Raw genomic sequence first — 27,421 nt, forward strand, 5'->3', positions numbered from 1 at the left:
TGTGCGATAACACCTTGAGGATATTTAATGCTTTATTTGCTTTTATTTTAGTTGTGTTAATGTGGGCCAGGAAGTTCAGCTTCGTGTCAAATGTTACGCCTAAAAATTTGTGGTCGTCTTTGACCGGCAAGGTTGTACCATCCAATGTGAGAACTGGATTGCAGTGTAACCCTCGTTTTTGGGAGAAGAGAGAATTATAACAGTTTTCTCTGTTGAAAAATGGAATCCATTTTTGTCAGCCCATTGTGTAAGACTATTTATGATTATTTGTAGTTGCCTTTCGCAAGTGGGTAGATTTGAGGCACGGCAAGCCACTTGCAAATCGTCGACATATATTGAGTGCATAATAGAGGATGGAATGAGCTTATTAACAGAGTTCATTTTGATTATGAAGAGTGTTGTGCTCAGAATGCAACCCTGTGGAACGCCATTTCCCTGTGTAAATGTGCGTGAAAGTATTGTGCCGAGACGCACCTGAAATGTTCTATTTGCCATAAATCAGATAGACAGTTTAGCATTCTGCCATGCACTCCCAAGTCAGCCAGGTCTCTTAAAATTCCATACTGCCATGTGGTATCATACACTTTTTCTAGATCGAAAAAAAAAAACAAAAAAACTGCGAGACAGTGTTGTTTGTGTAGAAGCGCATTACGTATTTCATGTTTTAGTCATACGACGTGGTCAGTTGTCGAGCAGCCCTTTCTGTATCCGCACAGGTGCATGTCTGTTAGGCTCCTTGATTAAAGGATGAATGTGAGCCTTATATTTATGACACTCTTGTAAGATTTGGCTAGACAGCTTGTTAATGCAATGGGCCTGTAGCTTCTTGGGGACGTTGCGGGTTTACCTGATTTCAAAAAAGGCACTACTACTGCATTTTTCCAGTCTGTAGGCATTACTCCTGATACCCAGATCTTGTTGAAAAATTTAAAAGTGTTTCTGCTGATGCTTGAAATAGGTGTGCCAGCATTGTGTAGTGGATACGGTCAAGACCTGTTGCAGTTTTTTTACTGGCAGAGAGAACCCTGTTCAATTCTTGCATTGTGAGGATGTTATTATAAGGTTCATTTGAAGCCCCAGTAGTGGGCAGTCTCTGTTTTTCTGCCGACTTTTTACATTTTAAGAAAGCGTTTGAGTAGTTTGCCGAGCTGGAGACCTTGTAAAAGTGTTCGCCTAATAAGTTGGCCTGGTCCTGTAGTGTTGTTTGTGTGCCTGGACATGTGAGTAGTGGTATTGTGTATGATGTGTACTCTCCTTTAAATTTAAATTTCCTCCCCTGGTCCTACATTCGTTTTGACATGACGGTATTATTAATTGAAGATATGTATTTTTGCCATGACGATTTCTCTGCCTGTCTTCAAATAAATCGTGCTTTGGCTTTGGCCTGCTTGAAATTTAAAAGGTTGCTATAAGTGGGGTACCTCCGTAGGATTCCCCAGGCCTTATTATTTTTTTTTTTTTTGACTTCGGTACACTTGTTCGTCCACCGGGGATTTACCCTTTTGCGCACAATACCGGATGACTGGGGTATTGCCTTTTCTGCTGCAGATATTATGACCTCAGTGATTTTTTTTGTTGAGTTCGTCAATGCTTAGTTCTTGTGAAAAGACAGCTTCCAGTTTCGAGTTTTCCATAAAAACTGGCCAGTCAGCGAGCTGTAATTTTCACTGGCGTGGCCTAGTGACTAAGGTTGGTGGTGAAGATAAAAGTTTGATGCTTGCGGGCAAATGATCACTGCCACAAGACCTGTCGAGGGCTTCCCATTTAAGATCATTAAAAAGAGATGGTGAGCAAAAAGCTAAATCTAAACAACTAAAACTGCGGGAAGTTGGTGAAAAGTATGTCGGGGCACCTGAATTTAAAAGGCAGATATCAATGGATAAGATAAAATCTTCAACCAGCTGTCCTCTTTGGTCAGTTTGACGCTGCCCCAAAGAGTACAATGAGCATTAAAATCCCCTACTAAAACAAATGGTTCCAGTAATTGATCTGTTAAATTTTCTAATTGTTTAGTAGTGAAGTGGGTGTGGGGTGGAATACACAGTGAGCAAATGGTGATGGTTTTGTAAGATAGAATGGTGACAGCTATGGCTTCTAAAGATGTATTCAATTGGACATTTCAGGTAGGAGTGCCACCCTGCACGACTATAGCCACTCCACCTGACAAACGGCTGGAACATTTGCGGTCCCTTCAAACAACGGTGAAACCTTTGAGAATATGACTATTTTTTGGACCGAGATTTGTTTCCTGGAGACATACTGCAACTGGTGAAAATCTGTTGATGATGTCTTTGACGTCACCTAGATTGTGTATGAGACCTCTACAATTCCAATGGATAATAAAAGCCATTTTGAAATTGAAGGGTAAGAAATGGCACTATGGAAAGAATAAGAGGTGAGATGTTAGGTGACATGGATTTAAAAAAGCTAATACAAATGAGCGATAACCTTTAGGTTATCGCTTCCTTATTTTGAGTGGTTATTGGGATTTTGTCCCTCTTATCGCCCTCGAGAGAGCGCTTCTCCTTCGGTGTCAATGACACCGGGGTTTTTGTGTCGACCTCGATCACTCTCTCCGAGGCGCTGGAGGACCGAGAGTTTGGCGCTAAGACACGTGTCTCGGGCCTTGGAGTTTGCTTGATCTTAGGGCCCTGCGGGACTGGTGTCTGCAGGGCCTTTGAAGAGGATGGAGCAGCGTCGGCTGCTTCCATCACAGGTGCAGGAGGAGTCACTGCAGCACCACTGCGCGTGGGCTCGGAGTACTCCGGAGGCCTCAGTGACGCTGCCCCCACCTGCGTCACATCGGCATAACTTCTTCGCGGAAGATACGATAGCCGTTTTCTGGCTTCAAAGAACAAAATTTTTTCTTTCATAGTTAGTGCAATGATTTCCTTTTCTTTTTTCCAGCATGGGCAAGACCGCGAGTAGGCTGGATGGTCGCCTTTGTAGTTAATACAATATGGGGAAGAAGTGCAGTTTTCAGGTTGATGATCATTTGAGCTGCATTTAGCACAGGTTGTTTGGCCTCGGCATGCACGTGAAGCATGTCCGAACCTTTGGCATTTGAAACTTGGTCTTGGGTTCGGGATATATGGCCCGACGTTTACTTTTACGTACCCTGCATCCAGAGGGGTAGGCATTATGCTTGTTCCAAATGTAAGTATGACATGTTTTGTTGGGATCTCTTGGTCATTTCTGTGGATGACTATTCTTTGTACTTTTGTGACGTTTTGCTCCTGGAAACCCTCAAGGAGTTCCTCATCGCTCAGACCAATAAAGTCTTCCTCTGATATCACACCCCGGCTTGTGTTCAGTGTTCTATTTGGTGAAATTGTCACTGTGGCGTCGCCAATACTGGTAAGTTCCGACAGCTTTTGCGCTTGATCTTTGTCATTTAGTTCTAGGAGGAGGTCCCCGCTAGACATTTTTTAAGCTTTATAGGTAGTTCCGATTTTGCCTGAGACACTTGGCCACCAGAAAGGGAGAGAGCTTTCTTACTGGTATGTTATTTTCACTGTGGACGACATAGTATTTGGGAAATGACGGGGCGTTGCTCCGAAAGGAGAACTGGAACGGTGCTTTGGTGCGGCATCTTTTCAGACGCCGATCATAGACAGAAGTTTGCGCTGCAATAAGAAAATGTGTTTGTTCGGCAACAGCGCCGACCGCCCACCACGGAGCCCAACGAGGGGACGCGGCAGAGCTTGCGCACAAGTCTGCACGACGTCCATTAGTCTTCTTAGTCCATTCCATACTTTTGCCTCCTGTGTGTACGAGTTAATGCCGCACAAGAACCTTTCCAGCTTGTCTTTTTAGCTTGCCGTCGCATTCGTCTTTCCTGCGATTTAATGTTTTTAAATGCAACAGCAGCAACAGTAGCAGCAACTTCGTTACTGCTACTGTATTTGATTGAGCTCTGTACCAAAAGGTGGCTGCACCGTGCGGACCATTCACATTTGTGCTTCCGCTCATCCTGTGGAACGGCATGGTCAAATGGCCCGGACCAGTCCCCTTGCGCTTGCGTTTACCCGAACACTGAACTTGCGAAACGCTATTGTGGCAGTAATCCTCCGGTGTAAAGTGACGGCCGCAAATGTGCAAATCCTGGCGCCGATCGGATAGTGACAGTTCGATGCGCTGCAGCCACTCTACTAGTCTGCTGCCTTGTAAAGAGACATGATATCACAGCTTGAGATATTACCAGTCGTTATGTTTGCAGCCCACAACACAACAAAGGCGAATCATGGTGCTCGTGAAAAGACTGAGACCGACACTGACCATGGAGCTCTCGTCAACACGGAGCACGTTGTAACACAAGCAGACGACACTTGCTGTGTGCCAAAAGTGTTTAATTAAATGTAGTGAGCAATTGTTCTTGTGCATTTTCTTTCTGTTACTTTCGTTTTATAGAAACAAATTAACATTCCAACTATTACGAACAACATTTGTTCACTACAAAGCTGAAAAAATTATCGATGATGCGCTCTGGTCAGCCAATTGGATAGCTCGCCCTACAAGCGTCGTTAGGACAATTTACGTCAAATAGTTAGGGGTGGCTGAAAATTCAGCCGAGCGGTGTGCTGTGATCGGCAGCAATGTACATTTTAAAAACCTTATAATAAAATACACGCTTTATGCAGAGAACTTGGATGTGACAATTAAAGATCAGAAGGACCTACGCTAACAACTCAGTACTTTTGTGCAAAATCGTCAAAATCGTTTCAGGGTTCCTTTAACATATACAGTTAACATACATAAGAGAAAAAGTGTGTGCTGCATTCCTGTCAACATACCCTTAACCTACTAGCTAATTGCTAAGGTGGCCATATCGTTCCCAACCATTGTAGCCAGGTAATTCCAGATGATGAACTGCTGACCAAATTTAGCACAGCTAGTGTGGAATAATGTGGCAAGAAGTGCTTTTTCTTATCGCATTGGCTTCAGACAGCATGGTGGCGAGCAGTATGCAACCACGGTGACCGGATGACCAAAGTGAGTGAAATAGGTATACCGTATTTACTCAAATCTAACGCACACTTTTTTTTCCGATGAAATGTGTCCAAAAAATTGCATGCGTGTTACAATCGAGTATGACCCTAAATCTGCGTTAACATATCGCCATCGGCATTTCAATATGGCCACCTCACACGGGCTTTGAGCCTAGCTGCCGTAGCTTCCTCCATGTGCTGTAGTATGTGTGCTTAGGTTAGTACACCGTCCGTCTTCCCATTTTTTGTGTTTGCTCTGTCAGCATGGAAGCGCCGACTGCAAAGACACGGGACACCACAATTAAAAGGAAAGTGATCGTGTGTGCAGAGATGGATGGAAATTGGGCCGCATCACAGGCATTCTCGTCGCCTAGTTTGCGTTGAAGCGAGAGGCCGCACAAAAGTCAATTCGCTCACTTGTGCTACAGCACTTCCTCACTCTAGCGCTTTGATAGAAGAGTTCCCGTGGTCACTGAGTAAGACGTGTTCATGTTTGCTAGTGCACGCGTGACGTCATGCTTGCTAATTTAGTTAGTTAGTAAATGTTTCAAAGTTTATACAGCCGATAAAACTACTAGTATCCTTATTTTTCATACAGCTGTTTACTACTTTGTTATTGCAATCGATGCTTCGCCTTTCGGGCTTTTTCTATTTATCGCAACTTTAGTGTATTGGGAGGAAGTCTGTTTTTCAAAATGAGAGAAAGTTGTATTTCTGTGTTTGCTCTGTCAGCATGGAAGCGCCGACTGCAAAGACACGCGACACCACAATTAAAAGGAAAGTGATCATGTGTGCGGAGACGGATGGAAATCGGACCGCATCACGGGCATTCTTGTCGCCTAATTCGCGTTGAAGCGAGAGGCCGCACAAAAATCAATTCGCTCGCTCGTGCTACAGCGGAGTACTGTAAAGGACTTTTCTTTTTTTAAGTCACGGCAAACAGATGTGCGTTACAAACAAGAGTGCGTTAGAATCGAGTAAATACGGTAATGATACTATTCTCATGCTGGCACACAGCAGAGACTGGAGCTGCACTTGTAAAGAGTAACAGCACACTGTTTCAGTTTGTTGATGTCAAAGAAAGTTCATTTGCGTTCACACGCTCTTCATGTCATAAGAGGAGCTTTCCACCAAGGTTAACGTGTGTATACCCCTCAACCAAGGAATGCTGTCACCTTTCCTGCTAATTAAAGAAACCAGGGGCCGTATTCTGTAGCGGTTCGCTTTGGAACCGGTTAGGTCTGGGTGTTACGTCTGGATTACGTCGCTCGGAGAAAGAGTGGAACGGGGCGGCGTGAGGGGAACCAATCAACGAGCGGCGGTCTGCCGGAAGATCACGTCATCATTTTTTTTTGTACTCTGGGGATGGTACAGTAATTGAAGGATGTTGCTGGTTTGATAAAAAAAACATTGGTTTGTATAGAACACTTGCAAATATAATTTTCAGTAATAAATCTGAGCTTGCGGCGCAGACGGCTACTGGGAGTTGTAATTTTATTTGTGTTGTTTTCTTATTTAGTCGCTAGGTGGTGTGCCATACGTTATGCAAACAACTTGCCTCGCTTTGTTTACGTTTTGGACTTGTTTGCGCGCCGAAACCGAAACGATGTCGTCGCACAAGGACAGGCGGCTGGGTCCTCATGTTTCAGCGAGGCAGCGCGAAATACTAGTTTTATTTGTCGAGGAGCACCCCTACCTAGCAAAGGCGTGGTGTGTGTTGGGCCAGCACAGCTGACGGTGGCTTTCTGTTGCGCCGTGGATGGGAATCTAACCCATCCTTTTTCTTTGCCCACAACCGTAATGGCCTTGGCGACGGCTGTAATGATCCGGTTGACCGAAGGCTGCGACAGTGCAATCGCTTCTTCACTCCCGACGCACTGTTGAAAGCTCCCGGTGGCAAAAAACCGCAGCGCGCACAGCACTTTCATCGTAGTGTCGACACCACGAAATCTTTGAGGTCCGAGATGTTCTTCCAGCTCATCGCAAAGACGTCGCACTATGTCTTTGGAGAGCCTAAAATGCCTTCAAAACTCTTCTTCGGCCATGCCGAACGCGTCGCGTCGTTGTCTCTTGTCGCACCGATGTCTTTCGGCGCTCTCCAGCAGCACAACCTAGCACAACCAAAGGAGCCGCCATTGCCGTCTCTGTCTCGTCTTGTCTAGGTGCCGGCTCGTCAGCTGGCGCGAGACTAGCCGGCAGCCACGGTTGCCCTAGCAACCCTCGACATCATGCTCGCCACCGCGCGCGACCCTCGAGCGAACCACTTCTCCGCGGTTCCTCTCGTAGCAGGGAACCAATTCCTTTCCAGATGACTGACAACCTGTGTGACGTCAACAAAATTTGTCGTCCCGCCCACCAGGGACGACGACAAAGAAGCGCCGACCAATGGCAACAGCCAGACCGAACCGGTTCCAAACCGAACCGCTACAGAATACGGCCCCAGAGTACTACTTCAGCAATAAACTTACCTGCCACATTGGCAGTGTCACAGATACCATGTAACAATCACAACGCACGTAGTAACAGTCGTGTCGTGTCTAACAAGCTTTAGTATTACAGGGGTTGTTATTAGTGCATGCACACCAAGCTTTAGAGGCTGTTTACTTGACAATACAGTGCCCTCCTTTCAGAGTTGTACCAATTGTGGTGAGAACATATTTGCTCTTTCTCTCCAGGTAAGTATTTGTGCATTTTATTATGTGTGTGTTTTAGGCAGAACACAACTACAGTAAAATATTGTTAGTTCAGAAAATCCAATTATTTGGACTCCCACTCTAGACCTAGCAAGCTTATGCCTCATTTAATGGCATCAAACTCATTAAGTGGAAGTATTTGCCTGCACATCGGTTAATTTGGACGACCCTCGGAGCACGCCGAGCGTAGAGCACTAAAAATGTGCAATGTAAATGAGCAAAAGCAACGTGGGCAGTACAATCAAAACGAAGCGGCAAAGTTTGTATCATGGTAGTCATCAGAAGGAATCATATAGGAGCAACAGGAACGTTTCACACCTCTTCACTGCATTTAGTGCCACGCATGGTACCAAATGGGTCACGTTCCATGAGGACTTTGTGGTCATAGTGTTGTGATAAATGATGTTGCAGGCATTAAATGTGGCACGGACATGGCTTTGGTGAAATGTCTCTCTGTAGAGAAACGAGGCTTCCACAAAAGTAAGAGTGTACAGTGTGCCATATCAATCTTGAGCTGTTTTCGCAGCACCTTGCAGACATAACTGTCCGGTATGATCTACATAATATGCTTGTTTGTTTGCCATGCCCCAACCTGGTGAGGGGCCTTTTAAAGGAACCATTAATAAATTACATCAATTAAATTGAGAAATCAAATGGCTCAAAGATGATTTATTAATTTATTTATTACAGTGGAAAATATGTGGAACCAGGCCTTGTCAAACTGACATTTCACAGCACACACATTTTAGTTAACCATTAATGCGGAATGTGATACAGACCACTGCTCACAATATTGGGAGAACTGTAGTAGTTGTCATTATATGAGTTATGCATTACCTGCACCTATTGTGACACCAGAGTTATCACTTATGAGGAAGCTTTCGCTTGGGACCATATCCAATTTCCTTAATCAAATTGATGTAAAATGCAGAAATAGCTTCTATCAATGAATCAATTTCAATGAAATTTGTTGCATTTGAGAGAGAGCTGCGTTATAGTTACTTTAGAAAGCAGAATTTTGATTATGGAAGTAAAAAAAATGATGGAAGTTGCCAAGATTTAAAAAATATAAGCACTAAGTTTATAAATAAATAACACCACACCAAAAACGGATATTGCAGTTCTGTAAACTGCATCTGCTAGATTATCTAAAGTGGTCAAATTTGATATATGAATTTGGAGCTTACATAAAACTGTTGCAATGTTAACGAGGGTTTTGGGAAATTCCTACTCACTAATTGGTAGCACATAATACATGCATTTTGTCCACATAGGATGTTTTATTAGGTGCAGCTTAAAAAATTGTGATATTGTGTTTCAATGCAGAGTTGTAATCCTGATAGCTGAGTTTTCTGACGTTTCATTATTTTTAAGAATTCTTGACAAAATATTGTTACATTGCCACTCTTGGTTGTTGGCACCACTCTTGGTAACGTCGTAACAATATTGACAGTATAAATAAAGGATCTGCTTCCTACAGTCATGATATTCCGGCTTTCCTTTTTTTTTTTAATGCGTCAAACCTCGTCAAATTCGGTACAGCGGTTGCTGAAAAAAAAAAAAACGATATCTCCATTCCTATGTATATATATAGGAGCTCCCTAGCTAAGGTTTCCTCTAATGACACTCAGCATTTGCAGCAAGCAGATGGGCTACTCTAAATGTCAATAAGCATTTACAGCAAGCAAATGGGCTACTCCAAACTGGTATACAAAGCTGAAATGCGAGCTAGTTGGTTGACCAAGTACTGTAAAACAACACATAGAATAAGAGGTTTTCCCCCCCAAAATTTTTCAACCATAGCCTCCATCTCACATTACATTTGGGTACCAAGGTTTCCCACATTATTCTGCGCACCTAGTCACAAATTTTCAGTTTTAGAATGTGGTGCAAAGCAGCAGGCACCTAATCAACATTGTGGCACTGTGATGGAAGCAGAAAACCGAAACCATGAATCCCTGTGCCCACTGTGCTGAAACATTTCACAAGCCCTGTATACCGTTATTCCCCACCAGTGACCCCGCCGACCATTGCCCGCTTCCCCCTGCCGAGCTGCACCATGGTAGCTCCATAGAGGCAGCAAGCGGGAAGCGATTTAGGCTGCCAAAACTAGCACTGCATGGGAGTTCAGAGAGACCAAAGGGAGCAGCTGGGGCTGGCGACGACAAAACAGAAGAGCTTATTGCGTGCAGCAAGAAGAGACAAACTTGCTACGCATGCTTTCTGTAGCTGCCAAATAGTCGCGTGTGGATCCTAGCGACACTTCAATGGACGTCAAACACCTGAACGCATGCGATTGAACCCGATCACCTATGAGCCACTCGCATAAACATTTTAGTGCCAAGCTTTCCGCAATGGCTTGCGGCCCATTATCACGTCGGCCAGCAGAGCATTTTTGTTGGGGCCACACTAATCAGCCCATCAGGCCTAATCCGTGCTGCTTCGTTGGGCAGTGCCGAATTACAGTTTCGTGTTGAATTGACAAACGACTATTCAGAACAGCTGCAAGGCACTGGGAAAGATGACAGACCTCAAAAAACTACCTCAAGATTTACGCAGTGGGAGAAAAAAATGTCATGTGGCTAGTGCACTGACCACCTGGCTGCCGACACATTTGCACAAAGGCGGATGAACACAGAGAGGACAATGGGTGGGGCATCGCATGAACTTGCTGTGGCAATTTCAGAACCTTAGACGGGTAGTAAATAAAGAGTGAAAACACACCTGCTCTTTACCACTGGCACAGACTGCGGTTGACCAGTGCTGCGTCAACGATGGCTAAGCATGGAGCGGTGTCCAGTCATGTGATGCACGGTCCACACCTTTGTCTGTCGCAAGATTAGCCTTAACGAGCTGACAATAACCCCCACAACCCACCTGCCTTAAATATAGGAAAACCATTCTTTTTCTTGGAGGAAAAGTAGAAAGCAACGCTCTTTAAGCAAAAGAAGATTACCTTGAAATACAGTGTCGTCTACATAATTTCACCATTCTTCAGTGCCAGGGGGAAAAACACGCTTGTTCTACTCAACAGACATTTTAGTGATAAAAAAAAAACATTTTTCACACCTACATATATGGACTAAGCTGTAATCAGTTCTTAGATACCAATTTGGTTCCTAGGTACCCAAGTTACTAATAGCTTGCAAGATCATGTTTTCTTGGCCACAATTTGTAAGCATCAAGCTGTGTGTTAAATTTTCTTATATTTGGCTTTTGTTTCCTTGATTTCATTTGATATTTGATTCAACATTTATTGTACGGTATTTGAACACTTCTACTTAGCAGTCTATGCCTATGTTATGTGGCAATGCTTCCTGCACCTTGCTGTGGACATCTCACTACTGTAGTGAAATGCAATGAAGACTGCTATTCTGGAAGAGTATAACTACAATAACACAGGAAATGTTTTTGTATACCCCCGTGAACGTGCAAAGGAGCCAATGCATATTGTATCTCTCGACAATGAAACACTACTAAACTTCAATCCCACACGAATGAAATTTGCCGCAATGTTAGTCTACATATTATCCACCCCTGTAAGGCTGACAGAGTTCAAAATGCATTTTCTACCACCTGAATTACGTAAAATACCGCCACAGCATGTTTGCGCAGGTGCCGCCATTTTTGTTTACCAAATCGGCAAAGCGCCAGAAGTGAGTGTTTTAAATGGCACGGCCACATTGGCATCAACCTGTACTGATGATGACTTGCGTACCATGCCTAGTGTGTGCATATTCCGTGGCTTCGTGTGCATTGAAGTTGCTGTGTGGTGTGCAGAGAAAGAGTGCAGCAGAAACGAAGTCCACGTCTCACCAACGTGGACTTCTTTTATGATACTTGAAATACCGGGCTGTCACGCCCCCAGCACTGTTTGAGAACTGAGATTGTGCCGCGTGAATGAAAGGAATCATCTGAGAAACAGTATGTCTCTTTTGCGAAATTTTGCATCTCGGAACTGAAAGTGTCAGCTTCTATGGGTGAGAGAAAGAGAGAAAACATTCGTTCTTACACCAAGGTCCGGCACTCCATGGGAGAGTTCCACGCACACAGGCAACAGCATTCCTGGCGCCAAGATGGCGTGCTTAGCATTGCAGGAATGCTAATGCTCGAAAATGCTTACGTATCCAGTGCCGAATCATGCGAACCCTCGCAAAAGTGACTGTATCCCTAAAAGTTACCCTGATAATGTTGCTCCATGCTAGTGCTGTCATCACTGACGGATGCATGAGGTGCACTTTGTGTTGTTGGCAATGCAGTTCTGGACATCCTCAAGCTAGACCAGCCTAAGTAAGGTAACGTAATATTGACAGGGAACTTTGTTAGGGCTTTACCCATCCGTGGCATCTCATTTCGCAGTGAAATTGCCAAAGCAAATTTTTTCACTAACCCTGCTGATTTCGTCACTGTGGGGTTCAACTGCATACACAGTGACACAATGCAGACAAAGTCTCCCACATCTAGCCCCACCAGTGGCTGCTCGTACTTTCCTTTTGTGCAACACAGGTGAGCAACATAGAGCACTTTTGCAGTACTTGCTGTATGGAAAAGCACTGTTACAGCACGAAAATTACTTTCATGTCTTTTACCACACTTTTTGTGCTTGTTCATTTTGAACATCACAGTAGTATTGCGAGGCGTGCCTAACGCCTGTAGGCAATGGATTACGCATATTGTGAGCTGTGCTGGCTTCTCATTATGTTGGTGCACTTGTTGTGCACGCATTTAAGAAGTGTGCAATACTGAACACTCTCGACGGCACAGATGAGAACCTCTGGGTGGACCTGTCCAACAATGCATCGTCTGAGGAAAGTGAAAGTGAAGGAGCAGGCGGCATGGCTTTAATAAAGCAATGATCAAAGTGCAATAAATGTTTGTGATATGCATTAGTATATTGGGATGAAACACCTTTTTTCATTTTTGCAGTCTTGAAATAAACCCTCGTATTATGTTCAGGTTCTTATGGTAATACACCTTAGTTTCCAGTGGTAAAAAAGTTTGAGAGAAATCAGAAACCGGAAAGGCATTGACCATGATCTGGTTAATTTTAATGTACTCTTTTCGATTGTTATATATATATATATATATAAAAACTTGGAAAGACTTAGGCAATTACACACACTGAAAAGAATTTTTTTTAACGCAAGGCTGGAAGCAAGAATTTGATTTCAGGCAATAAAAATTTGCTCACCAAGGGTATTGTGGACGCCTTCTGCTTCCTCCTTAACTGTCTCATCTAATCGCTCCAAGTTCTGCACCAACTGGGCTACAATCTGGCCATCAATCTAGGGAAAAAAGTAACAAAGCATTCACACGTGCTTAGAGTTGTAGCTAGCAAGAATGTGATTACAACACACACTTGGATTGAGCAAGATGCACATTGGGTGATTTATATGGCTACTTTGGTGCAATTTAGAAATTAGCTGAGTCATGGAGGAGAATGAAAAAGGGAGAAGGAGAAAAATAACAGAGAGAAAACCTGTGCTTACACTGTACCAAGCTGAAGGAGAGTATATAGTAGTCTACATAAAAGCATTGATATGATTAACATGTTAATGGCACATAAAGATATTTTCCTATTGCTTCCTGTTTTCCGCATGAACATGAAACTAAAATGTGTCATTCAGGTGAATGCACTGCCCAGTCCCACTCAAAATCATAATGCTTTGGTGGGCCGACAAAAAATTGTATTTGTATATTTTCATGTTGTAAGAAAAGAAAAAAAGAAAGAAATAAAGAAAGAACAGTGGCGGAACAGCCATGTCACCTTACGGCACAGGCCCTGGTGCAGGCAAAAAGCAGATTTCATGCAGCAAGAAGCACTTTTGGCGCAGGGTCAAATGGATGTGTGCTTACGATATACAATGCAAATTTTAACTTATATAGTCAATATGTTGTGGAGACGGGTTTGCATGAGGCTTACCCTGCAACATGGTCAGGAAATGACCTTATGCTCTTCCACACCGCGATGCACAAAGAGCGCTATGGCAGGTTCGTCGATACAGAGCAGAGACGGCACAGATCGTCAACGCGTGCGTGTTTTAATAATCTAGGATGCAACATTGTGTGACAGTCACGGCTTGTGTGCAAGACCGATCGAGTATGTGCACCTGCACTGAACGTGACATCATATGCAATATACTCATGTCATGCCATGCACATTAGGGAGCTTTCGAATAGGGGCCGGAAAAGATGGCTTTAGTGCCACTACGAATGCGTGACGCAAATAGGGTTTTGCTTTTGTGTCTGCGACGTTATTTTACCGAAATAGTGCAGTGACCCAAACTAGATGCGAAAGGTTTGCGACAACGAACATAGCGCACCCATCGAAGTGGCAGCTCTCGCCATGTACCACATTTAACCTCATTCGCTGATACCATTCTTAACTATACACCACATGCGATTCTGATCGCACCGGCTCTTTTGCAAAGCCCCGCTATCACCCATTAACATGTAAAAAGTTTACCTTTAATCCTAGGATATTCTCCTTCGGCAAATTCCGCAGTACCATGCAGGTTTGATGTATACCAAAGTAATGCATCAGCAAGACAGTACAGGCCAACATACATTTTACGCCCGTCAGAGAAAAATGCACGAATGACGAACCGGACAACTCGAATGGGTGCATAGAGTCTCAATATATAGTGAGAAACTCTATGGTCAGGCCTCTGTTTCCTTCTAGGATGATGATGATAGCGGGCTGTTTGTTTCGATTTCAGTTTTGCTAGCTGCGAAACTTTGATGGAAGGAGGGTTTCACTCTCATGCATGCTTCGGTGCAGGCTCGGTGCAATTTTCTGCCAAAATGCCATTTTGGCGCAGGATGGTGCAAAAGCCAGTTCTTGATGTAGTTTGGTGAAATTGGCGTGGCTGTTCCACCACTGAAAGAAACTCTGCTTTTCAAATGGAAGCACAGCAGCATCAGTCTTGAGGAAGAACTGACACAAAAGTTCAGCCTTCAGATGCTTGTGTTGTTTCATTCCACTGTATACATATACAGGGTGTTTCACGTAACTTGAACGAAGGATTTAAAAGAAATTGGCGAACCGCAGCAGAATGAAACCAACGACATATGGTTGGCTGTATTGTGGCGCTCCTTAGAGCATTTTTTATATTCCACTTAACTATGCAACATCTTTAATAACAAATTTAGGGCCAAGTGCATTTCATTACATTGTAGAGGGGATTCAGAAATGACAGATCCAATTTTTTTTGGCAACATATATGCTGCGTGCGTGTGGACTATTTGCTTATCAAAGACAGGGACCTGTCTTTTCCACATACCACCGTAGAAGGTGCTGATGCACTGTGAAGCCGATGCCCAGAGCTGCGGCCGCTGACTTTGCCACGGTCTGCGCACACAGTTCTCTCGCTCGAAGCACGGATGAGAGCGCTGCAATACGACAGCGCATGAGTGCAGTCATGCGGTCTTATTTCATATTTCGTGGGCTTTCTTTAAATGACGAAAAAAATCAAGCAGCATGTACATTGCCACAAAAGATTGGATTGGGCGTTTCTGAACCCCCTCTACAACGTAATGAAACGCAATTGGCCCTAAAGTGAATATTAAAAAACAAAAGAATAATTGATCTCAGTTAATTAACCATTAAGTGGAATAAAAAATATTTTGTGCTGCACCACATGATGGCAAACAATATGCAGTTAATTTCACCCAGCTGCAGTTAACTGCTTTATTAAAACTTTTGGTTCAAATTATGTGGAACGCCCTGTATATATACCGTATCTCCGAGTACAAATGACAAACATCACTCAGAACATATTGTATTATTTAGGACCATACCCGCACTACATCAACATGACACATTTTGTGGCTCTTTTACTGTTTGTGGCATCCCTTGATGACTGCTGATGTCCCTGATTAGAATGTCTGCGTGGAGCAGGATGAGGCATCATGCTGCTCCTAGGGGTGTATGAATGTTCGAAAATTTCAAATAATGAATCAAGTACAGTGAAATCTCGTTGATACGATTCGGCTAAATACGTTTTTCGGCATAATACGTTTTTTTTTCGTTCCCGGCCGATGCCCTATAGAGGTAAATGCATTTTTGTACGGCTAATACGATCGTATTTCCACGTCGGTTTGGATAATACGATCCCGGAAACGTCTTCTGTATGATGATAACATCAGAGCCAGTCCTTTGAAGCGGGTGGGCAGAGCTACTGAAATTAACATCGAGCGAAACGACAGGCACGGCGGACTAAAGACGCGGTGACGCGCGCTTTGTATGCTCGAGGCTTGGCCTGGCTCGGCTCGGCTAGAGTCCGGCCGTGCTTCTGCACAGCGCCTGCAGCAGTGTGGCGGCCTCTGGGAGCAATTTTCGCAAGCTCGCACACCAAACGCACCGAAGGTTTTTAGCGCCATCTATCCTAAGACATAGTACTCACGGTAAAATCACGTGACCAAGAAGCAGTGATTGGCACATGCATTGACGATGCTGTAGGCTTTGTTGGCTTTGTGCTTGCCATTTCTCGTTGCCATTTTGGTGTTTCGAGCGTTCAGCTTGCACTTCGCCCTTATCGTTTCTTCTGTTTTGGTGCCGCGTTTCACCCGTGCGCTTCACCATGTCTAGAAAGCGTAAAGCGTTATCGCTGAAAGAAAAACTCGACGTCCTAGCAAAAGTCGACGAAAATCCGCAGAAGAAACGTGTCGACCTGGCACGCGAACTTTGTTTGCCTGTCTCCACGCTGAACACGATCGTCGGCAAGCGAGAAGAAATTCAGAAGAACATTCAAGTCTTCGGCGCCGGCGTGAAGCAAACAAGGGGCGCCCAGCATGGCAAGATGGAAGAGGTTCTTCTGGCATGGTTCAGGGAAGTAAGGGCGGCGGGCGTGAACGTGGACGGGACAGTTGTTCGCGAGAGAGCTGATGAGATAGCACTCTCGTTGGGCATCGAAGATTTTAAAGCTTCGGGCGGGTGGCTCCATCGTTTTAAAACACGGCATGGCCTGTCGTATAAAACCGTTTCCGGCGAAGGGAAGTCTGCCGACCAAGATCAGGTCTCCAACTGGCTTTCGACTCTGCCGGCGGTGATTGCTCAGTACCAGCCAAGGGACGTGTTCAACGCAGATGAAGCTGGGTTGTTCATCAATCTTCAGCCCGAGAAAAGTCTCAGCATAAAAGGTGAGACGTGTCAAGGCGGAAAAAAAAGCAAAGAAAGAGTCACCGTATTGTTGTGCTGCAATGCTGATGGAACCGAGAAGCTCAAGCCTACTGTCATTGGCAAATACTGGAAGCCACGCTGCTTTTCGCATAACCCACGCCTTCCTGTCATTTATAAAGCGAATAAGAAGGCATGGATGACCGGAGCCCTTCTCACAGAGTTCCTCACATTTCTGGATGCCCGGATGCGTGCCGCGAACCGTAGAATTCTTCTGGTTCTCGACAATTGTGCCGCGCACCCTGTCGATACTTCGTGGCTGCAAAACGTAAAAGTAATTTTCCTGCCGCCCAACTGCACCAGCCACTTGCAGCCCCTAGATGCAGGAATCATTAGAAACATGAAATTTCACTTTAGGAGCTTGTTGATCAGACGCGTTTTGGCCAAGATTGACCGGAAAGATGCCAGCTTGAAGGTGGATCTTCTTGATGCCATCCATTTTCTGGCGATGTCATGGGATCGCGTCAAACCTGACACCATCGCCAACTGCTTCAAGAAGTGTGGCTTTTTTTGTGCACCTGGCGATACTGAGGAAAATGGAGATGACGGCGCAGAGATTGACATCCCGGACTGAGGTGACCTCAATGTCGACGCGTCTCCGGAAGAGTTTGTATCGGCGGACGACCAACTGGCAACATGTGAATTGCGCACCGTCCAAGACATCATTGCAGATGTTACCGCTGAAGAGGAGAGCGACGACGATGACAACCAAGACGCCGGAGATTGCAGCAGCGATCGTCGGCCATTAAATACTGACAGTGCTCTCGAAGCTTTGGACGGGCTTCGTGGCTTTGTCGCGTCTGCGGAGCTCAGCGAGGAAACTGCTACTCGTTTTTACGAGTTCCAGAAAAGCTTGCTGCAGGACCTCGAAAAGCAAAAAGTGCAGCGCAAAGTGACGGATTATTTTAAAGTGCTTTAATAAAAGCAAGTTCTGTGCCAAGTATGTATTATTCGCGATCTTTTGGAGTCCGTTTTGGATAATACGATTTTTGGATAATACGTTTTTATTTTCGGTGCCCGTGAGAATCGTATCAACGAGATTCCACTGTATTGTCCCATTTGACACCGTCAGTACCATATTATCCCTATATTTTAAAATACAAATATTTTTCAAGTCATATTATAAGAAGCCAACAAACACTGACACCAAGGACAACATAGGGGAAATTACTTGTGCTTAATAAATGAAATAAAGAAACGATAAATTAATGGAAATTAAAGTGGATGAAAAAACAACTTGCCGCAGGTAGGAACCGAATCCACAACCTTCGCATTTCGCGTGCGATGCTCTACCAATTGAGCTACCGAGGCGCCGTTGCTGTGAATACCAGGATGTTAATACAGTCAAACCGCGATATGTTGAACACGGATATTTTGAATTATTGCGTAGATCGAACACTTTCTATATCACCTGTGAAACCGCATGCATTTAAATTTTTTTTATTTCGAAGGGGGTCGAATGTAAAAAGAATATATTGAACTCCACCACCCCAGACCATGTGCACTCTGTTGACAGACCTTCCCACAACACCCTCGAATATAGCGGTGAGGCGATGAGCGTTCCCGACTGCTGCACACTATAGCTGCACACATTGATCATGCCGAGGGCGCCATTTGAATGTAGCAGCGTATGCACGCGGGGGCTTGGCTAGTTCGACAACGTCAATGACACATTGCATTTGCCACACTGACTCCTCCTTAGTGCCGCGCTCTGCGCCTGCCGTGCCTCGCAATGATTAGCAGTAAAGTGTACTACACTCTACTGGTGGTTTGTATCCGCAAAGATGTGCGACAGAGCACGCTCATTGGGCTCACTCATAGACGCCTTGGCAGATGCCACTTAAGGGGGGAGGCTACCCTGGAGACCGAACTTTCTTATTTTTTAAGATATCCAGATGAAACTTTCAGGGTACGTTCACACCACTGAACTATGAGGAACTGCAAAGTTTCATGAAGATATGTTTATTAGTTCCAGAGTTATTGAGGTCTAACTAGGTGATTCATGTATATGCCTGAGGAAGAGCCTGGAGAAATGCCAGGACATCGTAGGAAGCTGAAATTCACTGTGATGATCCCTTGATAGATATCCCAGGGGGCTAAAGAGCCCTTTTCTTTAATTTCCCCTCCAAAAATTTTTAAGACAACTTTGAATTTGATGTAGCCAGTAATGACCACATCCATCAAAAATTAATTGCTTATTATAAATTAACTGCACCAGCTTTCAAAAAAAGAAGCCTGTTACCCCCTGGCAAAGTCATTCAGGAACAGAATAAAAAAAACGGCATACAAATCTGAAGAGCGGTTCTTGAGATATCGCCTTCCCCAGCACCACTACTAGCGAAAAAATCCATTCCGAGAAAACAGGCCTTAAAGTTGAACACATGTGTTTCTTTATTAGAAAGCTCCTGCGGAGCTTCTAATTAGCTCTTGCGGCTCCAGGCACACTCAGTGTGTCGGATTTTCGACTGGCGACAGCCGAAAGCACAGTTCCGCCGCTGAAAAGCGTCTACGCAGTCGGCACTCGCTGCGAGAGATAGGAAGTTCGATGCTCGTACAAGACGCATATCGCGCTCCCGTGCACCGAACATCTGCACTGTCTTGGGCTTTGCCGGCATCGCGTGCAGCGAAGAACTAGCGAAAAAAGAAAAGCTGAACAAATAATCTAAAAGATAGCGCAAGGCGATGAGCAGCGCGCAAGCTCATGTTGAGGCCGACAGAGCAAGGGGCAACAACGACGCGAGCGCGGCAACAAAGGGAGCAGCCGCCGCCGCCCGCGCAGCAGCCAATGGCAGGCGCGCTTTAGCCCGCGAGATTTGAGCAGCAGCCGCTGCCCGCGCAGCAGCCAATGGCAGGCGTGCCTTAGCCCGCGAGATTTGAATGCACTGCTCCGGCCAATCAGCGCTCCGCATCACATCGCAGGAAAACGCCAATAGCGTCTCAACCGCGCCGACGATGCCATTTTGCAAGGCGGCAAAATATAGACAAAGAATCCACGGTCAAAACGACACCAAGATGGCGCGGGCAGGCCGCATGGGCCGGGAATGGCGCGCCCGCGAAGTTTGACTTCATTTCGGCATTTGCGCGTTTTTTGGGCCGCGGTGGCCTCAAAAGTAGCGTTATTTTTGGTACTTTACGGTTGAATTAGGTGCTGATAATTACAGAACAGGTAGTTTATGAGACATACAAACCAAAAATATGGTTTTTCAAAAATCGACTTTTTCGCTATTTTTCGGTTTTCAAGGGCCGCGTCCCCCCTTAATACTTTGTTACTGACAGTGTTTCAAAATACTCCGACTGATGGATGTGGAGATCGTAGAAGTAGCGGCCAAATGAAGGCGCTGCTGAGGTTGATACCAGAAGCGCTGATGCTGCCCCGATCCCGACTTCAACTGAAGCTGTAGTTGCTTTGGCCCTTCTATGCCACTACTGCAGTGCAATAGAGGGCACCGGCCTATCGCTTGCGGATCGTTTAGACTATGTTGAGGACTCCGTGTGTAAGCACGGGGCTGCCAATAAGAAGCAGGCTACACTGCTGCAGTACTTTCAGCCAAATAAATACTTTGTGTTAAGCTTCAGGTGAGTATTTACTGCGCCACGATAAGGGCGCGATTCATTGATTGATTTGCATAAGTTGTTTATGCATTTTTTACGTGATTTTATTACGTGGGTTTAACGTACTGAAACTGCATAGTAGTTTATGAGGGACATTGTAGTGGAGGGCTTCAGATTAATTTTGACCACCTGAATTTCTTCAACCTGCACCTAATAATTTTTGTGTTTCGCCTCCATCAAAAAGTGGCCCTCATCAAAAAGTGACCCAGGCAAATGAAGTGAAATGAACCCATTTCTGTGCCTACATGAAAAATTTGGTTGAGATTGTTTAACATTTGGAAGATGTTTTCGTGCCCACAAAGCGTGAAATTATTGACATAAAACATACAACAAAGAAAAATGTATATGTACCTAATGGAAATCTTTGCAAGCAGTATGGACTGGTAGTTACACAGAGAGGCCATAGAAAATGTCATTTATTTAGGCCACTTCCAGATTAGGCATTAAGTTTACGCTTCTCTGGCTTTCTGGCCCACCTACTTTTTGCAATAATTTCAAACTGCTAATGACACCAATATTGGTGACCAGACACATGGAAACAAAATCGTGCTCCTCGAAGTGTTCCTAGCCACTACCATACGTCAGGGATACTAAAGTATGTTTTTGCATTTGGGCCGCGTTGGCTGAGTAAAGCTTGCCGAACCTTGCCATGTTTAATATTTGGTTCCTTTAGAACACAATGTAGTCCAATCTGTACCGCTTCATAATTAAGTAGGCCCTAAAAGATGCCATCAAAATCCAAGACGTCACATCGACCATGTGTGGGAACTTCAAGGAGGCGTCGCCACCTGTGTTTCATTCTTGTGCTTTTTCTGGCTTACCAAGCATCTTATCGTTGTAAGAGTGGTGTTTTTGGTGTTGTAGAAAGGTAATTTACTGATGCAGAAGAAATCATATTTCACTTTAGAAGCACTGAAACACTTTCTCACTCAAAGTGTTCTTCGCACAGTACATCTTCACTTTGCTGAGGTATTCCAAAGCATCTTTGCACGGGACATCTGGGTCTGGCGTCGGTTCGACATCGTCGTCCGACTCGTCTTCGGTTGCAAGCTCCGCGCCATCGCACACCGCTGCAACGATCACATCATTCGTGCTCGCTTCCTCGCAGACGGGAAGCTCCGACTCACCGGCATCGACATATTCTTGGAAAGTATCTGTGGCGGAAACAAACTTGGTTTCAACGAGGCCAGACCACACGTCGTCGGTGTTGACTGTCTCATTGGCGTCAAGAGACTCTGCATTGCGCACGATGCATGCTTTGTTGAAGCATTTGCTTATTGTAGTGGCTTTTACCTGCCACCACGAAGCGGCAACCATATCAATCGCGCCTCTTAAATTCACTTTAAGAGGCTGCTGCTGCTGCATGCTCAGCAAAACTCTTTCGCAGATGCGTTTTTTGTAAAGTGCCTTTACGGCTGCGATGACACCCTGGTCGAGCGGCTGACATTTTGCAGTCGTGTTGGCAGGCAGAAACTTTAACTTGACTGCAGTCAACTTTGGCTTGATGTTGTGGGCTGTGCAATTCTCGAGAATGAGCACACGACCTGTCACTTCTCTACCAGCATGTCTTCATCGAACTTGCAAAGCCAGCTTGAGAACATGTCTTGCGTCATCCACGCTTTTTTTTTCTTTGATTTGTATGTCACTGGCAGGTACTCTCGCTTTTTAAAGCAACATGGCCTCGCTGATTTTCCAATGACAAACAGGCAGCCCTTATCGCTTGCATCCATGTTAGCCAGGTTAGCGCACAACAACACAATCATGCACTCTTTTGAGGCCTTGCGGCCAGAGCAGGCTTTGCCTCTCAGCGCAAGAGTGCGGTTGGGCAGGTTATAAAATACGCCAGCTTCATCGGCATTGTATAAGTCTCTGTTCGTATATGTGGACAGCATGGTTTCCAAAGTTAAGCAAAGCCAGGCTTCGATGGACTCGTCGTTGACATCACTGCTTTCACCGCACACCACTTTGCAGCTGATGCCATGGCGATCCTTGAATCGCTGGATCCATCCATTAAGCGGGTTGAAGTCGTCGTGGCCTAAAAGAGCACCAAGGGACCTGGCTTTTTGTCGGACCATGGGGCCACTCACTGGTATGCTCTGAGCCCTAACTTCACGGAACCATCTGAAGAGCACTGCGTCCACATCTTCGTACTTCGACGTACGTATTCTCTTCTGTTACAGGGAAGACGAATCTTGCTGCAGTTGCTGTCGCAATTTGTCCTTGTTCTTGTATATGGTCGACATGGTTGTGTCGGAAACGCCGTATTTGGCTGTCACCGATGCCTTCTTCAGCCCACTTTCTATGTCCCTTACAACGCATTCCTTCGTCTCCAGCGATAAGGCATGCCTCTTTCTCACACTGCTTGAAGACGCCGCCGCCGCCGCCATGGTGACAAAAGCCTGACAACACACGTGCACAGAGGACAACTACGACATGACGAGATCATGACGTGCACACACCAAATGCAACAAAGAGACTGAAAAAAAAAAAAAAAGGAGTTTGCTGTCGCCGCTACCGCTTCTACCCCGCACACTCCGATTGGACGCTGCTATAGTGATGAAAACACTCGCCCTCTTTCCTCTAAAGTCTCCCGTCCTTCTTTTTTTGTTTCACTTTTCGCCGCAGGTCTCTCTGTGTGCGCCCATGCTCCCCCTTCTCCACGTTTGCACGCCCGGCAACTGTGTGGCCGTGCGGGCCATGCTCAACGCCTCCAAGACAAGGCCGTGCTCTGTGCACCGATTTCATGGTCGCATGCTTAAAAGAACCGCGCTATAACCGGTATTCTGCTTCGCGCGCCGACGAAATAAACGGTCCGCCTATACACTGAGTTCTATAGGAGATATATCGGCAGTCAAGAAACCCATGCTATAACCGGTCCCGCGCTAAAAGCGGTTACGTTATAAGTGGTCTGCACTGTACTTACTCACTTCGCATAGCTATCTACTAATGTGCTATCGCAATCGGTACTTCGCATTTCGGGCGAAACTGCGACTATTCTCGTTTTTTGGTGATACGAATTTTTGGGTGATATGAATATTTTCGCGCCCCTTGAGATTTGTATCACCGAGATTCCACTGTATTTCTCAATATGAGCTTATTTTTCTATACACCCTGTAAGTGGGAAAAGTATGGTCTCTTGTGCAATGTTCGGGCTTCATACTAGGCCGAAGAGTGTGTTATAAAATAGCCTACACTGCCGCTTATAAACAATTAATTGCAAGCAAGCTCAAACATTACTTTCTTTTAGTTTTATTAAAGAAAAAAATATTTACTCTTGCCTATCATTATAGAGAACACTGATGAGCAGTTTCCTAAACTGCACATAACCAAATTTACAATAAGACCTAAATACCTGCATTCTATACATCTTTGTTCAAGCGCATGCAAAATTTGGCTGAGATTCAATAATCAGAATTTTTGTGCACAAGCAGTGAGGACAGCCTCACATTAAAAAGACAGGAAAGAATAAACGAAGTTGAAAGTTTCTAAACATGCCTATTACTATGACAGATGATTAATTTCCATGAAAGTTGGTCAGAATGCAGATCAGCTTTTTCTAAAGTGTAAAACTTTTTAACATTTTTCTGCAGGGTAGGTGATACCCTATGAACCTTTGTAAGCTTTCTCCTCCAGGCAGACTTTCTTTGCATGTGACGATGGGATTTAGCTTCAGCTGTCCGTTTTTCAAACATTTTTTTTATTTTGCTCAAAGTGATTAGCTACCAAGCTGAAAGGATGTTCAGCTCCTATAGAACTTTCTCAAAGCCTTTGGTGAACCTCATTACCGCTACAGAAGTGGCTAAAGCCCCTCAATACTGCTCTCATCCGTCACCTAGGTTAAGAAGCACTGACTCATTCACCTCCTCAAATTTTCCACCTCATCTCTGACTTATGGAAGCGGAAGTGACGCCCTGATGTTTCTGCCTTCCTTTCCGCAGTGCCTATGGCCGTGACGCTTTCTCCGCGACTATACCGCTGGCAGTACGCACGTAAGCTTAAGAGTGATTGTGATTTTTCCTCTATGAAATTTTGTCATGCTGTGATGCCACTTAGGAAACGTGGATGAGTAAGGATACTGGTTGCTTATGTGTGTGCTCAGCAAGTCCAGAAACAATGTGGAAGACCATGACAAAAAGAAGTAGTGCCGAAACTTCCATCCAAATACGGGGGAACTCGAACTAAGCAGCAGCGGCTCGTCAAAGGCTGCCATTACTTTAAAGAAAATGGCAGTAGACATGATGAAGGGGCTTTAAAAGTGGCCATCTCTACAATAGTATGTGAAACAAATCCAGTTTTGGAGCAGAGCAACCAAATCTTGTTGACTCAGCCACGTTGGGGGCTTTGCCCATAATACGTTGAGACAACAGCTTTTTGTCTGAAAGCCTCTCATACGTAGGAAGCATGGCCTTTGCCTGAGCACTGGTAAAAATTGGAGAATGAGTTGGTGCCAACTCAACCAAGCCTGGTGCTTGCTTGTTCACCAAGAAAGCTCACCATCTGGGAAAAACTTGTGACCCTCATCAGCCAAGTATCATTCAAGCCTCTACAGCTACCATGCCTCAATTACGAAGGTAAATCAGTCTTTGCCCTTACTTTTTTTTTTGCCAAATTATGGCTGTAAATACGAAGTCAACATATTTATTCCCAGTGGTGGATCTTTCTTGGACTGGCCCGGCCTTATCTGCTGGTAGCTGTGCAGCATAGCGCTGCTGTCAGTTGTTGAAGATGGTGGTTATCCTCCACGACAATGCGAGGCCACATGTGGCAATCAGAACAGCCAACAATCTCCGGTCATTTCACGGGGAGAATCTGGACGACCCACCATACAGTCCAGGCCTCGCCCCTTGTGATTTTCACGTTTTCAGCCCGCTGAAGAAGTTCCTGGCAAGACAGCGATTCCCGTGCAACGACAAAGCCAAGACAGCAGTAAGACGGTGGTTCCACAGTCAGCCAGACAAATTCTACCATAGGGGCACCTCTAATTTGGTGCTGCAATGCAACAAATGTCTGAAAAGGTGTGGGAACTATGTAGAAAAATAGTGTAAGGTACGTAGCATACATAGTACGTACATGTATTTGTAATTACCTGTGTGTACCTTATTTTGGCTAATAAAAAATAGGGGCAATGACTTTCTGGTTTGCGCTTGTAGAATAACTTTTTGCAGCCTTCAGACAGGGAAACGCCCTGACTTTTCTCACGTATGCAAAGTTTGCTCAATGTGCTACTATTCCTTTAGAGCCAAGATGAATGCCACACTTTGCTTCAATTAAACTCATTTTCAAAAGATCATTAATTGATAGTGAAAAAAGGTTCAGCACTTACCAATGCATCAATTAGCATATCTGCGCCCTCTTGGCTTTCATGTAGCGAGTCCACATCAGTCAATTCTTGTAGAAGGTCCACAACTGCTATGGAAATGTCTGCAAAAGCAATTTCACCCTGCTTAATTTAACAAACTGCTGCAGTGGAGCACTAGTTATATGCTTTCATTTGACGACATGAAAATGCTATTTACAGCTAGTAGTTGTATAGCCCAAGAATGAGTAATTATAGATGTGGTGCCATCCCACACAACCTGCAAGATGGCAGAAGACATGGGACCTGCAACATCCCATGTCTTGTGCTGTCTGAAAAGGAGAGCGAGATCATCAACCTGAACCATTCACATCGCAGCGTGCCCTGCAAGCAGCGCCATGGTCAAACAATGAGCAAAGTCCAATGGTAGTTTCCTACAGTTGTGTGCACTCTGACCACATCACTGACAATCCGGACAGAGAGCTCTATGGCTAAATACAAGTTTCTTTTCATCTCAACCTGTTAAAGGGTCCCTGAAACAACTTTAGTCATACCTTAAATCATTTAGACATAAGCATATCCCATAGAATGCTTCCTCATAAAGCTTTATGATAGTAAGAAAAGTGACACTCATCTTAAGCCATGGTATCCCCCCTCAACTTGTATTCCACAGGGCCATGGTTAAGCCCAGCCCCCTTTAGCATAACACTGTTCAGTGACATGCATGCGTGTGTTGACTTGTCATCTCCTTTTTGTCAATTCACGCTGCTATTCGTTCAGTGACACAGGGTTATTTACTTCCAGTTGGGTTTGAACATGGTGTTTCCAGCTCCATTTGAATATGCATCAGGGTCCTGGACTAAATTAGATACTGTGCGAGTACTTTTTCCTTCTCTCTTTCGCTCTTGCTCCTTCGCAGTAGAAGGCACTACCTTGCATGTATTGGTGCAGAAAATGTAAAGGTCACAAATGGCGAGTAACATATCAAAAGTTTTGCTTTGGTCCCTTTAGTGTTATTGATAGATGTACACAAAAATGCTTCTGGTCAGTACTGGTTGCTTATAGCACAAGGTTTTCGAAATAAGGTAAAAAACTGGGTTAGTTATAATATGTAAATAACAGAGAGTGCAACATGAAACAGGAAAAAGAAAGAGCCGGCAGTGGGCTTTGTCTTGTGTGCTCTATTTTCGTCTCATTGCTGCTTGGACTTTCAGCCATGAACCATAAATTCCACCTTAGATGGGACACATGCATGCTCATTTTCTACATGCCTGTTTTTCTTTTTTTACTGCAAATTTTTCCCTGTGGGAAAAGTACTTCCAGAAAGTCAATGGGCTGTCGCTACTCTTGTCATCTAAACTTGTGGACCCACGGTTGAACCACCAAGTATTTGGCACTGGCAGCTATGGCAAATGGTCACCATACAGTAATGCAATACCAGTAAGTAGGGCTGCGTGAAACAGGCCGGAAGGAAGAGGACAGGTACTAACTGCCAATTGAAATTTATTACTTTAAATGATGGTTTATATAATGACCAACAGAAGAATTGTGAGATCAGCAGCAAAAATTCATCAGAACTAGTAACAACAAACTGATTAATGAAAAGAATGAATAGGATATCACAATCATCCGCAGCACATACTGGCATATTCAA

General features: G+C 44.7%; 1 protein-coding gene across 2 annotated transcripts in view; it reads right to left on the reverse strand.

The window, feature by feature from the left end:
- The window catches only part of LOC142590563 (beta-catenin-like protein 1), a 137,770-nt gene that overhangs the window by 89,569 nt on the left and 20,780 nt on the right, over window positions 1-27,421 (reverse strand). For both annotated transcript variants that reach the window (XM_075702850.1, XM_075702842.1), the window contains exons 6-7: window positions 25,795-25,892; window positions 12,873-12,966 (exon numbers count right to left, since the gene is read on the reverse strand). In XM_075702850.1, coding sequence (XP_075558965.1) covers window positions 12,873-12,966; window positions 25,795-25,892 — 192 coding nt within the window. The remainder of the gene's footprint in view (window positions 1-12,872; window positions 12,967-25,794; window positions 25,893-27,421) is intronic.

Source organism: Dermacentor variabilis, chromosome 1 (assembly GCF_050947875.1).
Source record: "Dermacentor variabilis isolate Ectoservices chromosome 1, ASM5094787v1, whole genome shotgun sequence".
NCBI classification, from domain to species: Eukaryota; Metazoa; Arthropoda; class Arachnida; order Ixodida; family Ixodidae; genus Dermacentor; species Dermacentor variabilis.